The sequence below is a fragment of the Cornus florida genome, unplaced genomic scaffold, assembly GCF_030987335.1.
Source record: "Cornus florida cultivar Cherokee Brave unplaced genomic scaffold, ASM3098733v1 CherokeeBrave_3.0.0_Hap2_Chr08, whole genome shotgun sequence".
NCBI lineage: Eukaryota > Viridiplantae > Streptophyta > Magnoliopsida > Cornales > Cornaceae > Cornus > Cornus florida.
This window is the reverse complement of record NW_026775578.1, coordinates 59,590,043-59,609,520: the sequence shown is the minus strand read 5'-3', so window position 1 is coordinate 59,609,520 and position 19,478 is coordinate 59,590,043. Positions and strand designations below refer to the sequence as shown.

The window sequence follows — 19,478 nt, the reverse complement described above, 5'->3', positions numbered from 1 at the left end:
AGATGGTTGGTTTGACTACAACGTGTGCGTCGTACTGGATAGCAAGCTCTGAGACGAGATCAGGATGTCCATTGCGAGAAAGTTCGTTCCGGTGTGTATCAATGAATTTGAGTTTAGTCTCCTCCAAGGCAACCCTGGATGTCTGTGTCAATAGAGTCTGCCTCAAGGTGACAACCATAATGGGGAATCCTCCTATTGGCGTGATATCCTTCTCAGTCCAAGAACTTGGCTGAATAAACAAACATGTCTGATAACATGCATAAACTCACTTTGGGGAGAGAGAAATTCGGTCATATCAATGCTTCCTAACCCCAATCGATTTTCTAATTTTTTGCATAGTTCTATATGGATCACTGCCAGGTTTGGAATTCCCAGAAATTATGGTCAAAGCAGCAAGAATCGCCGGAAAAAGTGTTCCGGGTAATTCAAGTTTTTTCAAAAACATGAACTTATTTTTTTTAAAAAAATTATTTTTGGGATCAACTTGGCTTAATAAACTTGAGTTCAGATTAGTATGAACCAACAAATATATTTTGCAATAACTGAGATCCTAACATACTGATCCACCCAAAAACCCTATGTTCATGTGATGTAATACTCAAAGAATAATATGCTAGCAACAAAGCAAGACTAATTAATCACTTCTAGCTAGCGCTTATATAATAATTATGCAGTTTGGATTTGTTGATCAAGATTATATATATATAATCAAAATTAAGAGGAAACCAAGATCAGAACACTTATCTGATTAATTTATGGCTTTTTGGGCTCGGATGGACATCCGATTACCAGGGCAAAGCTCGGATGGACATCTGATTACCAGGGCCAACACACGTGATGCCTCTTGGGTTTTCCATTCATCAGCCTTGCTACGCATTATTGTCCGGAAAGCGGCGTTGTTGATGGAAAAAACCTTACGCGCCGGCTTGCATTTTTGGACGTCAGCGCTTGTTACATAGAGGCCTTTGACCATGAGAGTGGAGGCCTTTGACCATGAAAGTCGTTGTTGGAGAGGACTTGGGTTCAAATCCTGGACTTGAAGATTTTAATTTCAAGTCACGTTGCTAGACTTGGAGATTTTAATTTGAAGTGTCGTAACTTTGGTGGGGATATATTTCTATACGATTCCCACAGACAGTGCCAAAGTGTAGGTGCAAAATTTCGCCCAACCAATAATGATTAAGAGAAATAAAACAACTCACTCAACAAACAATAAAAATAAACAAGAATAAAATATAGAGAAGCGTAGAATTGCTTAATCCTTTTATTGGAGGTCTGGGCCTCTATTTATACACAAAAGATTGGTTGAATTATGGTAGGACTCACATTGCTTATCCTCTAATTCTTTCCCTACAGAAATTCTTTACAAATAGAGCTCCTTCCTTTGAGAGAATCCTAAGACAACGACAAGTCAAATCATGGCAGATGGGTAAGAATGATATTGCAGTAAGAACAATGATATTGTAGTAGTTTCTTTCTTTGCTGTATCCTTCTTCTAATAGGACTAATTTCCTTTCAATAGATTTGGGCCATAAGTATCCTGATCCATGTGACATTGCCAATGGGCTGGACCTCTTGTTTCGGGCTTGAGTAATGCTACAGAGATCAATTAGATGTGACCTTGGGCTAGTGCTTTATGATTTTGGGCTACCGACGAGCTTGGACTGGACTTTGAGCAGGATGGGCCTCTGACATTTGTGATGGGTATTTATATTGTAATGACGTGTACAGTTCTCATTGGAGAGAGATTTTTCCCTCCACAATGGCCTATTAGGACCAATACCAAAATGTTTGAAGAATATCAGTGTGAAGACTATGACAAATTCTTCACATCATTATGCATTCAGAACTACGCGACTTTTTACGGGTACTCTCTCTGAATTCTACACGAATATTTTCTCATTGGTGATAAAAGGGAGGAAAACAGAGTATAAGAATATCCTTAGACTTGTTAGGAGCATAGATCTGTCAAGTAATAATTTATCAGGGTCCATCCCAGATGAGTTTTGAAGTCTTCATGCATTGCAATATATAAACTTGTCTCATAATCAAATTATGGGAAAGATACCGAAGAATATGGTGGCATGGCAATGTTAGAATCTTTTGATCTTTCGAGAAACCATCTTTCGGGTGAAATTCCACAAAGCATGTCAAATTTCACATTTCTCAGTTACTTGAACTTGTCATATAACAACTTTTTTGGAAGAATTCCTTTAAGCACCCAACTTCAGAGTTTTAATGCAACTAGCTACATTGGTAATGCTGAAGTTTGTGGAGCACCTCTGAACAACAATTGCATCAAAGAAAAAGAATCTCATGGTCCAGTGTGACATCAATGGAGAAAGAGGAAGAAGAGCATGAAATGGTATGGTTTTATATTGGCATGGGTCCGGGGCTTGTGGTTGGATTTTGGGTTGTTTTTGGTACTCTTATCATCAAACGGACATGGAGGCATGCTTATTTTCAGCTTCTTGATGACATGAAAAACCGGATTTACTTGTGCTATATTGCTAAAGGCAAACTGGCTCTGCAGGAAGTTCAAGAAATCTAATGATGCATGAAGATCATCATCAGCTTTTTCTACAAGGTATTGCTCCCGCATTTCTTTCCGTTTAAAATTTTTGTCTTTTCGTTCTTGTGGTTGCTACCCTGCTCTTGCTTTTTATCTATATAGTATTTTTATATTGTGCACTTGGTTCTGTTTTGTAGTCTTGCTTATGTTGTATAAATTCACTTTAAATACAATTAATTGATCATATGTATCATGTTAAAACCTTTTTAACACAAAAAGAAGAAAACTACAATAACCAGGAAAAAGAAATAATAATTTTTGAAATAACCAAATCAACTTAAACCACCACCTTCTTTGATTGACGAAAACCAGAACCAAGAAATTCTTCAAAAACATGTAGAGCTATGGTGTTCGCAATGAAAACACATAACAAAAAATAGGTTGACTTTTATCACAGCTTAAGCGAATATAGTAATTAGACAAATTAGGTACAAACCTCCAAACAGTTTTGACACCCTGCTACGTCATTAAAAACTAAACAACTGAGGCTTAGCTATTATTTTCACATTGATATATTAATAGCCATCAATACATGAAAAATATAGGGATAATTACATATAAATGGGGTTAGGGCTCCGTATTTACTCAGAGGCGGAGTCAAAGTTTCATATTTCCCTAAAATGAATTGCTGACGTGGCACATGAATTATTACTGTTTAAGAAATGTTTTGCCAAAAATGTCCTTCTCACTTTTTTTGGTGTTGCCTAAAATGCCCTTTCTCCATAATTTAATATATTGCCCTAATTCGTTCGGTAAATACGATCTTCTTTGGCCCTAAAAATAAAATTCTCTCATTCGCTGCTCTCTCTCATCGCTGCTCTCTCTCTCTCTCTTTCTCCACGACTCTTTCTAAGCCGGTCCCTCCACCCTCTCTCTCTAGCTTTATCGCTGTAGGAATTGAGAAACCCAGCTCAATTTTCAGTCCAGCTACAATGGGCTCAGAAGAGGGATCAAGGGTTCTCGGTGAGCTTCAAACCATACATTTGTCAGTGCATTTTCATTGTTTCGGTTGAATTTTTCTTGTTTTCTTTTTTCAGCTGTAAATTTGGATTGAGTTATGATGATTTGGTGTTTCTTAAGCTTTTTTGTTGTAATGGTTCTTGTTTTTGTGTTTTCTTCTTATTGTAGGCTATTGGGTTTTCTAAAATTAGGGTTTTCTTCCTATTGTAGGCTATTGGGTTTTGTAAAATTAGGGTTTTCTTCCTATTGTAGGCTATTGGGTTTTCTAAAAATAAATATAGAAACTACACAACAGGAGCCAGCTGCAACTCCTTTTTTTTTTTCACTCAATTTAATAGGAAAAATGTAGAGAGCGTGATTTTACATCATGGATCGCTGGCACTTATAAAATGTTTTACATAGCACTTGAAAAACAAGAGTTCAAATTTGAGGAGTTGTCACTTAAGAAGCAAGGAATTACTCTTATCGTGCACTATGGTTGGTGTCTCTCAAATTCGTTGTGAATCAGTTGCTCTGTTTCCAATTTATTTTAATTTTAATTTTTTTTTTAAAAGAAATTGTCACTAAAATTTTCTTACTTCATCATCAATCAATTGCACAGAGCACCATCACATCAATCACTACAGACTCAACTGATTGATTTAACTGTCTAACAAGCTATTGGTTGTTTGTGAATAGGGGAGTAATGGTGAGGAGCCAATGAAGCTGAAGCTATATTCTTCCTGGGGGAGCTCTTGCTCTTGCCGTGTTCGTATCGCTCTCAACTTCAAAGGTCTCTCTCACTCTACTACTTTCGCTCTCTAAATTTTGATCAGTCAATTTCTTCTGCCGGTTTCACTTTCTAAAACCCTGATTTTTTATTTGATTTTAGTTAAAAAAATTTTTTTTTTGTTAATTATTGACCATTAGTTATCGCCTCTTTCAACATAGATCTCAAATATGAGTACAAAGCAGTTGATGTCATGAAATGAGAACATTTAGTCCTGGTGAGAACATACATGGTGTCTCAAGAAATTTCTTGTAGTATTTAGGCTTATTTATATGATGATAAAGTATGATATTTATAATAATTAACATATTGGGTGTCTGGCATTAATGTTACACTATGGACATTCAAACTTCAGAATTCATTTTTTGTTCACACATTATGATCAGTAACTTTTGTTGGTGGTGGATAATTTATCAATGAAAGTTACTTTCAGCTGGAAATAGACATCAATTTAAAGGAGAAGTCACCCTCTCTTGAAAAGAGTCATAAGCTCTCTTCACTGGCTATTGGATTGAGAAAAATATCGTAATTTGTGAATGTAAAAACACAGTCTGAGAATCTTATATCAGTCCTATCCATAAAGAGAATTCATGGCTCTTGTCAACTGGAGATCTTTGGATAGCTTTACTATTAATTTAAAAGGTTTATTTGGAAATGCAGAAATGTAACACTAATTTCATAAGTTAGTGTTTGTCTTAACTTTTTGATCCATTTCATGCATCTAATAAGTGAAAACAAAATAGAAACTTGATTATTATCTATTGCTTGTAATATTATATATATATTCAGTTTGGCTTTAAAAAATAGAGTCTTGAACGGTCGTTGCAATTTAATCATTGGCCTAAAAGTTTTTGGGACTCTAGCTCCATATTCTTTTTTGGTAGTCTTTATATATCTTGTTAATGTGTTATCTGTTTTTTGAGTATAGAATATTTAAATATCTTGTCAATATCTTGCTATTGTAGGCTATTGGGTTTTCTAAAAAGAAAGATAGAAACTATTAGATATAAGGGGACTACACAAAAGGAGCCGGCTGCAACTCCTTTTTTTTTTCACTCAATTTAATAGGAAAAATGTAGAGAGCGTGATTTTACGGGTTGGATCGCTGGCACTTATAAAATGTTTTACATTGCAATTGAAAAACAAGAGTTAAAATTTGAGGAGTAGTCACTTAAGAAGCAAGGAATTACTCTTATCGTGCTCGTATCATACTCTTTAAATACTAACCAATATGTGTTCCATACTTTTTAAACTTAGTGCTTTCTAGACAGTGGCTTTAAATTGAATGTACCCACTAAATGGTTGATTTGCTAAAATAAGCTATATCCTATTATGCACTAAAATAATTGGATTGGTTATGTACTTTCTGCTACAATGGTTTTCACATAACATAATTGTCTGTGTTCGATGATTAACACTCGCAATCAGCATCTTTCTTGAGCCTCTTTGTTCTTTTGAAAGAATATTCTTTGAGCATTTGACTTGACCAATATATGAAAAATGATATATCTCAAATTTCTGTTGTTTCGAGACAGGAAACCTTCACTGACTTCAATATTTTGTAAATAATGACAGGATAAGTTCTCATCTAGTGAAGATAAAGTGGAAGTTGTTATTAAGATTTTTTAAATTGATGTCATTCCTGTTATTGTGAACTTCAGAAGGTTAGTTTCTATAATCCTCTTAAGAATGTATAATCCTCTGAAAAATACCCCTGCACACTATCATACTCTTTAGGATATATAATCGAAATCGTTATAAATTATAGGGATTATTACACATAAATGGACTTAGGGTATCATATTTACTAAGAGATTGAGTTAAAGTCCCATAGTTTCTTTAAAATGGGTTTGACCCAAAAGCTGAGGTGGCACATGAAAAAATACTGTTTGATATTTCTGTTGCCTAAAATACCCTTCTTCCTATTTTATGTGTTGCCTAAAATGCCCTTTTCTACACTTGCCTAATTTCAAGCCCTAAGGCCTTTCATATTCCATTCGGTGTAACCCTCTCTCACGACTCTTTCTCCCTCACTTGTTTCCTGCGATACAGATACAATATGCCATGGCACGAACAATCTTCGATCTGCTAAAGGGAAATCAAATACTCAGGCTCAACGGTTCCTCTTTCCCTCTTTGCTGAAACCCTAACCTTTCTCTTTCTAATTTCTGGTGTAGCGGCAATAACTGGACGGTTGCAAACAATTGGGGTTTTTTACCGTCATCTCAGCCTCCGGTCACGTTATAACTCTTGAAATAGGTACTTTGACCTAATTAGAGCCCTAATGCTCTTTCATATTTCTATTTGTGCAGACCCTTCTCTCTCCCATTCTCAAATGAGACCTAGCCCTCACTCTATTGAATCCATCAATGAAAGCCTAACCCTTTCTAAGCACTGACATAACTTTGCCTCAATCACAAAGGCTGATTGTTTGAAGCTTTGTCTTTTGCAAGTTTCACCTTCAGAGGAAAATCGCCCAGGTACTGGCCTTGTTCTCCTTTCTTCCTTTTCTAAACTTTCATTGATCTTTATTATTCTGCTTTCTTCCTTCTCTGAACTCTCATCAATTTTCTAATTTTTTCTTCAATCGCAGAAGTTATTTCTTCAAGCATAGGGATAAGCCCTAACCCTCTCTAACCCGGGTACTATTTTCCAATTTCTTCTTTCATCTCTGCCTTCCCCTAGAAAGTTGTAGAGTCTCTCTGTAAATGATACTATGTGTTGAAAATTTTAATCAATTAAGTTGTTGTTACTTTCTGCTGACATGATTTCAATTCATGTGTTGTTTACATATTCACTAGATTTGAGGATTCATATGTTGTAAGCTGTGTTTTTCTGTCTTATGAAGTTGCTGGTTTTTTTTATTTTCTTTTATTTATTTATTTTTTTAATAGAAGAATGATTCAGTTTTATCCTTTTTGGTTTTGGTTGTGCTACTGCTCCAATTGGGTGCATACTAATTTGCAATAAAAAGTGGAACTAAACTTTCTTGTTTCTCCAAAGATAAGATTAGAGGATTTTTTTTACTTTAAAAAAAAAAGATAAAAAAATATTAGAGGATTTTTCAAAATAACTGCATACCAGTAATACTGGTAATTTCTTTGTAGTCTCATTGTAAATATGACTATGATTACTATTGATAACTCCTCTGTTCATGGTAGGTGTGATGGCAATACAATTATTGGTTATATATTATGCAAGGAAGTAAATAAGTCAAATCCAAAAGTTAAGGGAAAAATAACTGTGGTGTTAATGAGTTCTCATTGGAAAACACTTGTAACTAATCATGCAGAATTTCATAAAGTTGTGGTAAATCTCAAATTTCTGTTGTTTCGAGACAGGAAACCTTCACTGACTTCAATTTTTTGTAGATAATGACAGGATAAGTTCTCAGCTAGTGAAGATAAAGTGGAAGTTGTTATTAAGATTTTTTAAACTGATGTCATTCCTGTTCTTGTGAACTTTAGAAGGTTAGGTTCTATAATCCTCTTAAGAATATAATCGAAATCACTATAAATTATATTAACCCAAAAAGACAATCAGAGCTACTTCACCAAAAACCCATAAGCCTGAACTCTCTTCAAGGACTTCACAACTGTGACTAGTACCATGTGATGAGAGGTTATATACAAATTTATAAACTCAATCTACCATAGAGCACAAATCCATGTATAATGGGTAAGGCAGTCAAGTAGTTCCTAATATAGTAGTAGTTATGTAAGGAAGAAGCTCTTCAATATTGGTATGTATAGAAGAGACTACGTACCTATGCTATGTCTGGCTGTGTAGTTAAAAATGCTATTTTATAGCCAGAAGTTAGACACATACGCGATAACTAAGTGGTTGCCATAGGGAATATCGGAAAGAAGTAGTACCTTAATCTGCTACAAAATAAGGAACTACGGCTACAAAATATTTGCTACAAGATATATGTATTGGCTACTAACTACCTCCTGGGACATAGTATGCACTACCTCCAATAATGATACTAACATTATATTTCTTCAATTATTTGGTACAATTTCAAGAACTTGTTTAGTCACTTTTGTTTTTTAGATAATTACTCCAAAAATATTATTTTTAAGTTTTCTAGTTAAGTTTAATGGTGGTTAATAGCATGCTTTTTACATACGTGCTTTAATTTTGGTGAGAAGGTGAAGATAATGATTATGGAAGTATCAACTAGGTATAATCTCTTATATAGGAATAAGTAGTTGATATATTCTACCAACAATTGCAGTTATCTTATACAATAAATGTGTTAATTATTTCATCTTTGTCTTAGTTTTGCATCTTTAATCTTATGACTTTACTTCTCAATTATTAGGGATTAGATTCCATATTATGCCTATTTGATTACTGAAATGTCACAATTTTCTCCCCTTACCAGAAACATATGCATACTAAAGATTTCTTTCTATTAAAATGTTGAATTCCAAGCGAATAATGTACTTCTTTTGTAGATTTTATACCTCAAGTTGCTAAAATTTTGTTCCAGACATTCCATCAAGCTAAAGTACAATTATTTCTAATAACGTAACAGTAGAAGTGCATGTTATTCCCAGCCATGAAAATGGTATTTTCTCTCTATTTTTTTTTTCCTTGGCAAACTAGAAGGAGAAAGGACTCGAACACAGGAAGCTGGCCACTCTATCAATTAGGCCACTGGGTGATACTCTTTTCTCTATAGAATGAACAAGTTGACTGAAAAATAATTTAGGATAAGTAGATTATTGTTGATTAATTAATCTCATTTTGTTGGATTTGTCTTACTAATAATGGTGTATATGCAAAATTTCATTTTGTACCATATGTGGATGATGTTTCTTTGTGTATGTTGAGAATTAACAATGTAGGACAAAGGGCTAGCTATGTCATTAAATTTGTTTGCTAGAAGGCATGGACTTTGGTATTGATCATCCCAATCTTTTATAAAAGTTTAAGTCTTTGCTTGGACTTTTTAAGTTAAGATGTAGGTTAAATTAGGCTAGAACACAACAATTTTGAACTGTCTATTATTTGGTAGCAGAGAAAATAAGGAAAGAAGAAAAACTTTAAGATTAACAAGTTTCTATAAAGGAGTAGAATTGTTACAAGATTCCATGTTTCCTAATTTCTTCTTGTTTTCCCAATTTCTTGGCAACCAAACATAGGATAAAGTATAAGGACTTAGGAAAAGATTGGTTGAATGGACTTGTATCCAAATTTTCAGATTTTCCAATAGTTATTAGGAAGCCTTTTTATGCATAATGTACAGTTTATTGCAAATTTCAATCACTTGTGAAAGTAGTACAGCAATTATTGAACCTTTTTTTACTATTTCGTTGTTATTATTGTATATATGTTTGAATATTGTTGATGTAGCAAGTCTCATGATTGTTTTTTCCTTTATACCTTATGTGGATACATAATTTGAAACTTTGAACTAGCATTTAGAGACATCGTAGAGCATTCCTTGGCAGATTATCCTGTTAATTTAAGTTTTTCATGCGTTTCACCTATCTTTTAGATTTGATATTCATTTGTTTACAGAAAAAGAAGTCAATGGTCCAAATTTAATCAACAATTAAAACTAAGAATCTACAGTCACACAGACACATTTTCTCAATCTTTTGCTCCAACAGTGAGAAGTTGCAAAGCATGACGCGCGTATTTTATTTTGACTAACAATTATGATAACAAGGCTCCAAATTTCCCATCCTCCAGAACTTCTTAAGAACTCAATTCATTTATGCGAACCGAGCTGAGTAATTGGTTTATTTGAGTGAGTCAAGTTTGATCACAACTGTTAAAAAATTAACCAAGCTCAAACTAAGCTCAGACACTGCTTCTAACCAGCCAAGCTGAGCATAAGCTCTATAAAGTTGGCTTGACTCAGCTTGTTTACAGCCTACGAAATGGCTGATCTCATACTTAAATATGTCTCCTTATAGTGGCCAGTTTAAGCTTTCACCATGTCACCTGACCCCTTTTTTTTTATCAAATATATATATATATATATATATATATATATATATATATATATAAAGTAGCATTTTGAATACTAAAGAGTTGAACTATCACAAAAATATACTAGGCCATGTAGAAATTCCCACGTCTTGAAGAACCGGCTGGCTGGTGATTGTCCCTTCCACTTCCAAAACCTTTTCTCCTTTTGCTGATCGAAATGCAGAAAGGAGAGATGACCCTGATTGGGTCTTCAATTTTCTTATTGCCCTTTAAGAAAGACAAAAAAATTAATATTTAGAAGTTGGATTTGATGTGACCTTATTTATAAATTCATGATAGGATACATTATTTAAGCTTGAAACTTGAACGGAGACTCAAGAAAACGTCATCAGAATATCTCCCATCAGTTAACTGGACTCATGTACACATATTTTTCTGAAAGTAACATGTATGTGTGAGATTTGTCAAACCACCAAATTACAAATTCTGAGTTTCAACAAGAGTATATCTAAAGAAAACAAGGGTTGAAGTAGTTTTTAGTTTAGCATACAGTTGCCAGTTTGAAGAGAGCCTTGCATTCCTATGCATGCTAACTCTATTTTCTTTCATTAATTCTTTCTTTATTTCTTTGTTTCTGATGCACACTTTCTTATTTCTTTACACTTAGAATAGCCTTCCTTAATTTATAATTATAGTAACATAAAAGCTAAAGCATGTGGTTCCTATTTTGTAGCATAACTACTGCATAAGACTCAGCTTAAATGAAGACTGGACTTATAAATTTGAATATCTGTGTCATGTTCGATTTTCTATTAATAGTTAATAAGTTGGTGTATATGTCTTAAGATGACTGTTCGTGTTCATTCTAGCTTCTCGTGTTTATGGTTATCTTGTTCTGAGATTTGTAACTGTAATTCTTGATTTGCAAACTAAATCCTATTTGGTGAAAAATTTTATGATCTTTTTTATATACTTTTTTTTTTTTTTTTTATGAATTTTAGTTATAAATATTTGTGAAGATAATGACTGAAACAGGATCTCCCTTTGCAGGATTTGAAAGACTAATTGGTAAATTTGGGTTGAACTTTAGTCTTGAACAAGCTGAAGGCCCTTATTGTGGATTATAATTTTTACAATTGCAGCACCCTACGGTCTTACCATATTTTAGAGTGCTTTCATCACTTCATACTGGTAAGTCATATCTTTAATTATTTAAATATATATATATATTTTTTATTCCAGTTTTTTTCATGCTAATAATAAATTGGATGTTAACCGCATGAAGCATAAATCTGTCAATTAAGACAGGCACCCAATTGTATATGAAACAAAGTACAATATAAAGTAACAAAATTTATTAATATATAAACAACAAAATTTTCATTTTTTTATTTTTTTATTTTCTTTTGTGTGTGTGTTTTTGTGTTTGAAGGTTGAAAGATTTGTGTAGTTATTCAGTTGTAGAAGCAACAAAAACACTTCCAGTGCTTCCCAAAAATAAAAATCATCATTATCATGGTGTTGTCATAAAACTTTATTTGAAAAAGGATAATTCTTAACTTATTTATTTGACTCGAGAAACTGATGTTATTAATATTTGTGGGCCAATTTGGGTGCTTAATTGGTAATTGATTGTGTGTTTGAATTTTGAATGTCCTAGATTCAAAGGGGGAAGCCACATAAACTTGCACTGAGAATGGCATAGACTTTATAAGTTGTAACCTTCCAGCACAAAATGAGTAGTTGGTAGTCCAAAACTCCTCAATTAAAGGATCACAGTGCTGTTTATTCAGTCTATTAGACAATAATAAAACTCCCAAATATCTAATTGGGAGGGTCCTAATAGAGAAATTAAGCTTTCTGAGAATTAGGTTTTGAGTAGCAGTCTCTATACCAGATCAGAATATGACACCTCTTTGCATTATTTGGAATCAAGCTAGAAATAGAAGTTAAAACTAAATTGAGCTATTGATTCTGTCAGTATTTTAACAGATTCAACATCCCAGCTGTGATTAACATAAGATCATCAACAAAAAGGTCCATTACTTATCCTCTGAGCTGAGCATTTCCAATGGTAATCAAAACCCCCTAGAGTTATTCTCTAATTAAAAATACGAGGTAGAACCTTCATTCCTATAACAAATGGTATGAGGACATTGGATCCTTCCTCCTTCCCTTATTAGGTAAACCATACGACCATTAACATCCAAGGAAAAGAACTTTTCAACAATTTCAATAAAAGAAATAAAAATAAAAACTGTAAGTGTTTTTTTTTTTTTCCTTTTATCTATTCGATTGGGTTAAGTGATGCTTTATATATGCTTATTTTTGTGTGTTTTACCTATCATTAACGTGCTTAGTTGGATTAATTCCGAAGAATGTGTATTGAATTAATGAATTAGGAATATATGAGTAGTCCCAAGTGCCTTTGTAAGCTAGCAGATTTGAGATTGAATCTTTTCAACATGTAATGTGTAGAAGTGCAAATTGGTAAATTTAAGTTGGACTGTTATGTCCATATATGTGCTCTATCCTTCCTTTTTGTATCTAATGTGCCTGTGTTGGTAATTTATTTGTAGATGTTGAATACCCGGTGTTCTCCAAATAAATTCAAGGAAACGGTTTGCAATTTAAGTGAAGACAAAAAGGTTGCCGTACAAGAGATTGGGTTTGGGTCCCTTTTAGACATCGAGTGTACCATTTTGAAGCGCAACCTGTGCTTATGGTTGGTAGAACACTTTGACCCTAGAACATCTCATCTCACCCTTGAATCTGGCGCTCGGATCCATGTTACGCCAAGTGACGTTGAAGAGGTACTTGGCCTACCCTCGGGAAGAGGAGAAGATGTGCCAAATTATATTGTACAAAGTGTGCATTGGTTAGAAAATGGCATTTTTTTAAAGGACGGTGTAATAGAAGTGCCAAACTTAGTGCATCAATTAGACGTTCTTCCTGTTGGGGATGACTTCAAGAGGGCTTTTGTCCTTTTCGCTTGCGGATCACTTCTAGCACCCATATCGAAAAATGAGACAAGCAAAAGGTTATTGGCAGCGGTTGACAATGTGGATGCTATTAAATCGTATAATTGGGGGAAGTTTGTTTTAGATTGGTTGAAAAAAGGAATTGCGTCCTATAAAGGAAAGGAAGGAAGAGAAGGTTGTACATACATACATGGATGCTTGTTCTTTCTCATGGTATGTTCTAAGATATAATATTTGTAATGTGTCTATCATTTTATTTTAAATAGCTATAATGTCATTATCATAATGGCTTATATGTTGTAGCTTTTCTACCTACACCGTGTGGATGTCAATGGACCAAAACCGAAGCCTGAGATGTCATGCGTACGTGGATGGACCAACAAATTAATAGGCGAGAGGTTGAATTTGGAGAAGCATAAATATAATGGTTTCGGCTTCGGTGAGGTAAAGTTTACAACTGATACATCTGAAGATGCCGATAAGGTAATCACGTCAATTATGGCTTTTTATAATTGGTACTAAATATACGGTTATATTTGCATATTCATAATTACTTGGAACTCTACGGTTACATTTATATATTAACTGATATATATATTTATTAAACTTGTTTAAAATTGTTAGGAGTTGGCATATGAAATTATTAAAGTTGTTAAGAAATGGAAGCAACGGCACAATGTAGGCCAAGGCAGGGGGTCGAGATCCTCAGAACCCAGTTCATCCACACGACAACCTAACCCATCTTCGCAATTGTTTGCACAGCACAATCCGATTGAGGAGGAAGATGAATCCCACATACCAGTGGAGGAGGAATTCGAAACCTCCACAAGACAAGCAAACTCACCCTGGCAATCTTTTACAAAACACGATCCCATGGAGGAGGAAGGAGAAATCCCCGCACCAATGGAGGAGGAAGTGGGAACCTCCACAGCAATGGAAGAGGAGCGTGATGTGCAGGAAGCAGTGATCCCTTTATTACGTGTTATAAAGCCTGGGCGCCATAAGGGATCACCTTGGGTTGAAATGAAGGTCAACCGATTGCGTGTCCTTCGTCCAGAAGCAAAGGCAGTCATCTCATATGCCATGGATGAGAGCAGAAATGATGAGTGAGAAATTATATAAATAATTTCTTATTTGCTCTATATTTACTTACTTTCTATGCTCAAACACTTAATATGTTATTGTTTAATTATAGTGAAATGCTGGTGAACATAAATGATATTTTCCTCACAAGAAAAGAGATGAGAACAATCTCTTACAATCATTGGATATCAAATATGGTATGTTCACTTAAAGTTCATTGATTTTTCAAACCAATCACACGCATGCATTAATGGTTTAAATGTGATCATTGTAGGTGGTTGAAGTCTATTGCCAAATGCTCCAGCTGAAACAAAAGCGTAGAGGAACCAAATTTTTCTTTCCGCCTTCGATTGGGGTAACAAATTCTTCTATCTATAGTGAATGTTTGTTTGACACATATTAGGTTATCAATTGTGTGCATTTTCAGATTGAACTTTCCAAGATACCTTCAAAAGTGGTTGATAGGAAAGGTAAAATACAAGCAGTTTGGAACAACTATAAAAGGATAAGGAATGTCGATGATAACAAAGTTTGCCAATTCAATATGGTAATATTTATCGCTTGCAAACATAAATAATTATTATACTTTTATCAAAAAAATATGATTCTAAAAGTAATTAAATTTTTACATTGTTAAATATGCAGCTTTTCTTTCCAATACTTGTAAATGAGAAACATTGGTGCTTGTATGTCTTTAACATTTGCGATAGTCGTATGGATGTGTTGGATTCAAACAAACATTCTTCGCATGATAAGCGTACTCCAGACAAGATGTCAAAAGATTTGGTAAACGCTTATTACATATGAGCTCATTTTTTTGATTATGTATTCATTTACTGTTTTCGGATGCCTGTCGGTTAAGATTGTCACAATGCGACCATCTAGAATCTCTTTCACCTTGCTCAAGAACCAATGCCAATCATCATCATTCTCAGAAGAAACAACAGCATACGCCAAAGGCCACAAGCCATCATTCGCATCGAACCCCGTTGCACCAAGCATTGTTCCTTTATAATTGCCACTCAAGTGGCAAGCATCGATTGCTAACATGGGCCTGCAATAGTTGATGAAACCTCGTATGGAGCACCCATAAGCTACAAACACTCGCTTAAATCTCCTATCATCCGTGCACTCCCACGATGTAATTGTCCCAGGAATATATTCTGCTATTCGTTCACACAACCACGGGACTAAAATATAGCTATCCTTGGGATTTCCCTCAATGATATGACGTGCACACTCCTTAGCTCTCCACGATTGCATGTAAGTCATTTTAGCAGAAAATTCACCGTTTATGTCTGTGGAAATAGTCTTGGGGGTGCATTTAGGATTGTCCCTAACCTTGTTCACAATAGCTCGACCCATTTCCTTCGACCAAAAAATGGCTTTATAATCTGAAATGTCTTGAGCAGTGTGAGTGTGAACATTATTAAACCGCTTGATTCTCACTATATCACCACTTCCTTCACAACCAGCTGATAATTTCCATGGACAATTATTAACCTCGCACACAACTCTATAATATTTTCTGCTATTGTCCAAGTACTTGAACCGAAAATGATTACGAAGACCAAACAAAACGAGTGCATCTTTGAAATCATTTGGGCTGTCAAAAAGCTGATCCACGCAAAGAATGTCATCAATGTGTCGGAAAGAATCCCGATGCGCATTTATCGGAGGAAATGAAGACGTTGACGCAACACTTTGTAGAAGACCAATTGGCGATGTGGCTTCAACAAATTGTCTACAAGTGGATAAAAAGGTATATTAAAAATCACATAACCTATGCAGCGCATACATCAATGTATTACTTTAAATATATGTGTCTTACCTCTCACTATGATCAGTAGGAATTGTGCATGATGCAATTACAGGCTCTGCATCTTCCATATACACATTTAGCATGGGACCACTCACTAGAAGCATCACTCTAAATCCAGATTCTCCCGTCATCCTCAAAAGTTCATTCTTGTTAGATTCGGTGGTATAATATATGACTTTACCACTCATGTTTGAAGATGAACGTTGTTGTAACTCATTTATAAATGATTCGTATGTTGTTGTTGTTGTAATCATAAAAGGGTCTGTGACACCGCCGATGTATATAATTTCCCCATTCTCATTTTTGTCAATTTTCCCATCAAATCGACAATAGCATATAATTTGTCTCTCATCCATTTGTCCAACTGCTTCGAAAATTGACTCATTAGTTTAAAAAAAAAAACTAAATATGAAGTTCAAAAAAAAATGAAATATAAAACAATTAAATATCATAATTATATAATGTAATTTAGAGATCTATTTACACCGAAACACTACTAATTCCCTCAATAGGGATAGGCGGTGTCAAGATTAAACTTTTCCTAAACACACACTACAGACCTTTTTCAAATCAAAATACAACCACAAAATCAATGCCATTGATTACTAGATAATTGTATCACTATGTGTACAACAAACATATATACAAGATGAGGGAGATTATGAGATGAATAGAGAGTTAAATGGGACAATATAGATTGAAAATAAAAAATTGAGAGTTAAATAGAGAGAGAGCAGAGTGTTGATTATTTTTCACACACAAATATTATATGTGTAAGTCTTGAAAATGGGGGAGACAAGTACAAGGGAATGTTGGAATAATAAATTAATACTAAATACATTTTTTTTATAAATTAATGCTAAATACATATATTAAAAAAGCCTCATTCATAGAGTTTGCTAGCTTTTGCATCAATTCTATCATGTGCGTAGATGCCTAAAGACATATTACACAGAGGTATACTCTACATGCCATTTGAGAAAGAGGCAACAATCTTGAATAATTCTTGATCTAAATTGAGTTATAATAATTAATTATACATAAAAACTAATTGGACTACCTATGTGTTGGTGGCTTTGAATTTTAACTCCTAAATTCCTACGTTCTGCTGAGGATTTAGTCTGCAGTCATCAAAGAGCCTTGAATATATAGCTTGAATACAGATATAGCTGATTTAGTCTGACTCTTTTTGTAGGAAGATACAGATATAGCTGATTTTACATAGATATTATTTTCTAACGGAGTGAATTGATACTACTCATAGCTATCGACCAATATTGTGGTGTGTATTGGTTATAACTGACAATGTGAATTTAAAATTTCAAATGGATATAACCATGGTCAGTATTAATGGTTTTAACTAAATTTTGATATTTCCATTAAAATGGTATCTCTCTTTGATTTTGGATCATGTGTGTGGACATTAAATTATGTGTTGATTTGTAAGGTTGCTTTCAGATTTGGACAAAAATAAAATGAAAGTCTTGATAGTTTGTTGATGTAATGAGCTTAAAAATTTAAAATTATATGCTTTGAATATATATCTATATCAGTCCATGGCAACTACTGCTTAATGATAAATAAGCCGTGAAACTACTTTGATCATATGGAGCTTATTAGTTGCATCATGATTACTACTAGTTTTGTGTATGTGTTCCATTATGTACTAGTTAATGTGTGGTATTTAGGCTTATGGCCAGTGTGTGTGTGTTAAAATCATGTATAAACATACATATATATGACAAAGTCGTGTTATGTTTAAATATTTCAGCCTAACTCTTGTAAAAATTAGAACAAATTCATGTTGGTTTGGATGACTCCTAAAGGTTTTTTGTTTGGAAGGTTAAACAAGTATTATTATACCATTTCTCTCATTCCTTCTCTTTCTCCTTCCAAATCGAGGTACGTTAGGGTTTTCTCTCCCCTAATGGCACACGTGTTCTATGGACCTGTATTAGAGTATAGTTCACACTATGATTCTTAAGATTGATGTGCTTATTGACGGTCCAGTGCTGTTTCAATCTCCTCCTAACAGCACTTAACATAATCATAAACTAGATTTAGCTCAGCCATTTTGTCTTGAAGTTTTTCCTCAATCTCATTGGGAAGCTATTCATGTAGTGGCTGAAATATGTTTGTTTTTTTATGATCCAAACACACTCAAACAAACAAGAACAGTGACCAATAGCTAGCCGCAGAAGTTACAATAGGTGTAGCTAGCCTATGACAAGTGTGTTTGTGTTAAAATCTAGGTTATACAATTCTTTTTAACAGGTGTAAATCTAGCTCCCATTCTCACGATTTGTTTGTAATTTAATTTTGTTGCTTTTGCGCTCTATCTACCACTTTATGCGACTTAGTATAAAACCAAATATAAATATTAACTTACTGAATTTTTCTGTTACTATCAAATACCATTAAAGCAAAATTACAAAATTAGACCCTCCCTCACAAGAAACAAAATTTTAAGAATTTATTAATCACTCTAATCGATTGCAATAGGCTGCCAACATAGTTAATTGAGAGTCGATAATTCAAAGAGCATTTCATTTTATTTTTGTCCAAAGCTGAAAGCAACCTTACAAATCAACACATAATTTCATAATCACACACATGATCCAAAATCAAAGAGAGATACCATTTTAATGGAAATATAAAAAAATAAGATGTTTGGATACAATTGAAAATCAAAAAATAAAAGTACATGAAGCACCAGATTTAAAATTAGATTCCTCATAAGTACAAATAATTCTTTGAGACTACGCTTTCATGAGTACAAATAATTCTTTGGGAGCTCCGAGAATTAGTGGGGTAAAACCATGTATATCTCGATTGCGAGAAATATATATAATGCAGCTAAAAGAGCATAGGCAGATTTAATAAGGCAATCCCCACAAAAATCTATAAACTCTACCATGTTTGAAGGCTTTTCTCTTAAAACAGACTTTAGTAGTACTACACTTATCTGTTTCCCATTGAAAACTTTAAATCACCCATTAGCTGTTTTGATTTTGATTTTGATTTTGATTTTGATTCCTTTCCTAGTGCAAAGACATGTAGTATCCGTATTCACCTTCACATAAAGGTGGTGTCTTTGGTTTGATTGTAGTGCCAGAGTTTTGGACCAAAAAAATCAGATCCACCTCAAAGAGAGAGAGAGAGCTCTCTCATGTAGCCTTTTCAAAACAGAGCAAAATACAAAGAAATATTGTCAGTGTTCCCTCAACCTCTTCACTCCTCATTTATGAAACCTGTCTTTCTTTATTTATTTGACATCAAAGCTCTATCAAGTGAAATTCTCAACTCAACTCACAATATTATATATATATATATATATATATA

General features: G+C 34.0%; 2 protein-coding genes across 2 annotated transcripts; one reads left to right on the top strand and one right to left on the bottom strand.

Moving 5' to 3' along the window:
• Positions 1–10,340: 10,340 nt before the first annotated feature.
• LOC132271804 (uncharacterized) lies at positions 10,341–15,121 on the top strand. Its single transcript, XM_059773290.1, has 8 exons — positions 10,341–11,441; positions 12,830–13,444; positions 13,535–13,714; positions 13,856–14,337; positions 14,427–14,511; positions 14,589–14,669; positions 14,742–14,861; positions 14,960–15,121. Exons 2-8 carry the CDS (start codon positions 12,830–12,832, stop codon positions 15,119–15,121), a joined length of 1,725 nt encoding a protein of 574 aa, XP_059629273.1. The 5' UTR covers positions 10,341–11,441.
• Positions 15,122–15,143: 22 nt separating this feature from the next.
• LOC132270350 (uncharacterized) lies at positions 15,144–16,492 on the bottom strand. The gene is made up of 3 exons (XM_059771529.1): positions 16,146–16,492; positions 15,212–16,058; positions 15,144–15,164 (listed from the first exon to the last, which is right to left on the bottom strand). The coding sequence occupies exons 1-3, from the start codon at positions 16,490–16,492 to the stop codon at positions 15,144–15,146; spliced, it is 1,215 nt and encodes a 404-aa protein (XP_059627512.1).
• Between the last annotated feature and the right edge of the window lie 2,986 nt (positions 16,493–19,478).

Coding starts and splice junctions, on each gene's coding strand:
- LOC132271804 (XM_059773290.1), top strand. CDS start 12,830: ATGTTGAATACCCGGTGTTCTCCAAATAAATTCAAGGAAACGGTTTGC. Junction 13,445..13,534: donor GATGCTTGTTCTTTCTCATG/GTATGTTCTAAG, acceptor TATATGTTGTAG/CTTTTCTACCTACACCGTGT. Junction 14,338..14,426: donor GATGAGAGCAGAAATGATGA/GTGAGAAATTAT, acceptor GTTTAATTATAG/TGAAATGCTGGTGAACATAA.
- LOC132270350 (XM_059771529.1), bottom strand. CDS start 16,492: ATGGATGAGAGACAAATTATATGCTATTGTCGATTTGATGGGAAAATT. Junction 16,059..16,145: donor CCTACTGATCATAGTGAGAG/GTAAGACACATA, acceptor ATCCACTTGTAG/ACAATTTGTTGAAGCCACAT. Junction 15,165..15,211: donor GGCATTGGTTCTTGAGCAAG/GTGAAAGAGATT, acceptor CTTAACCGACAG/GCATCCGAAAACAGTAAATG.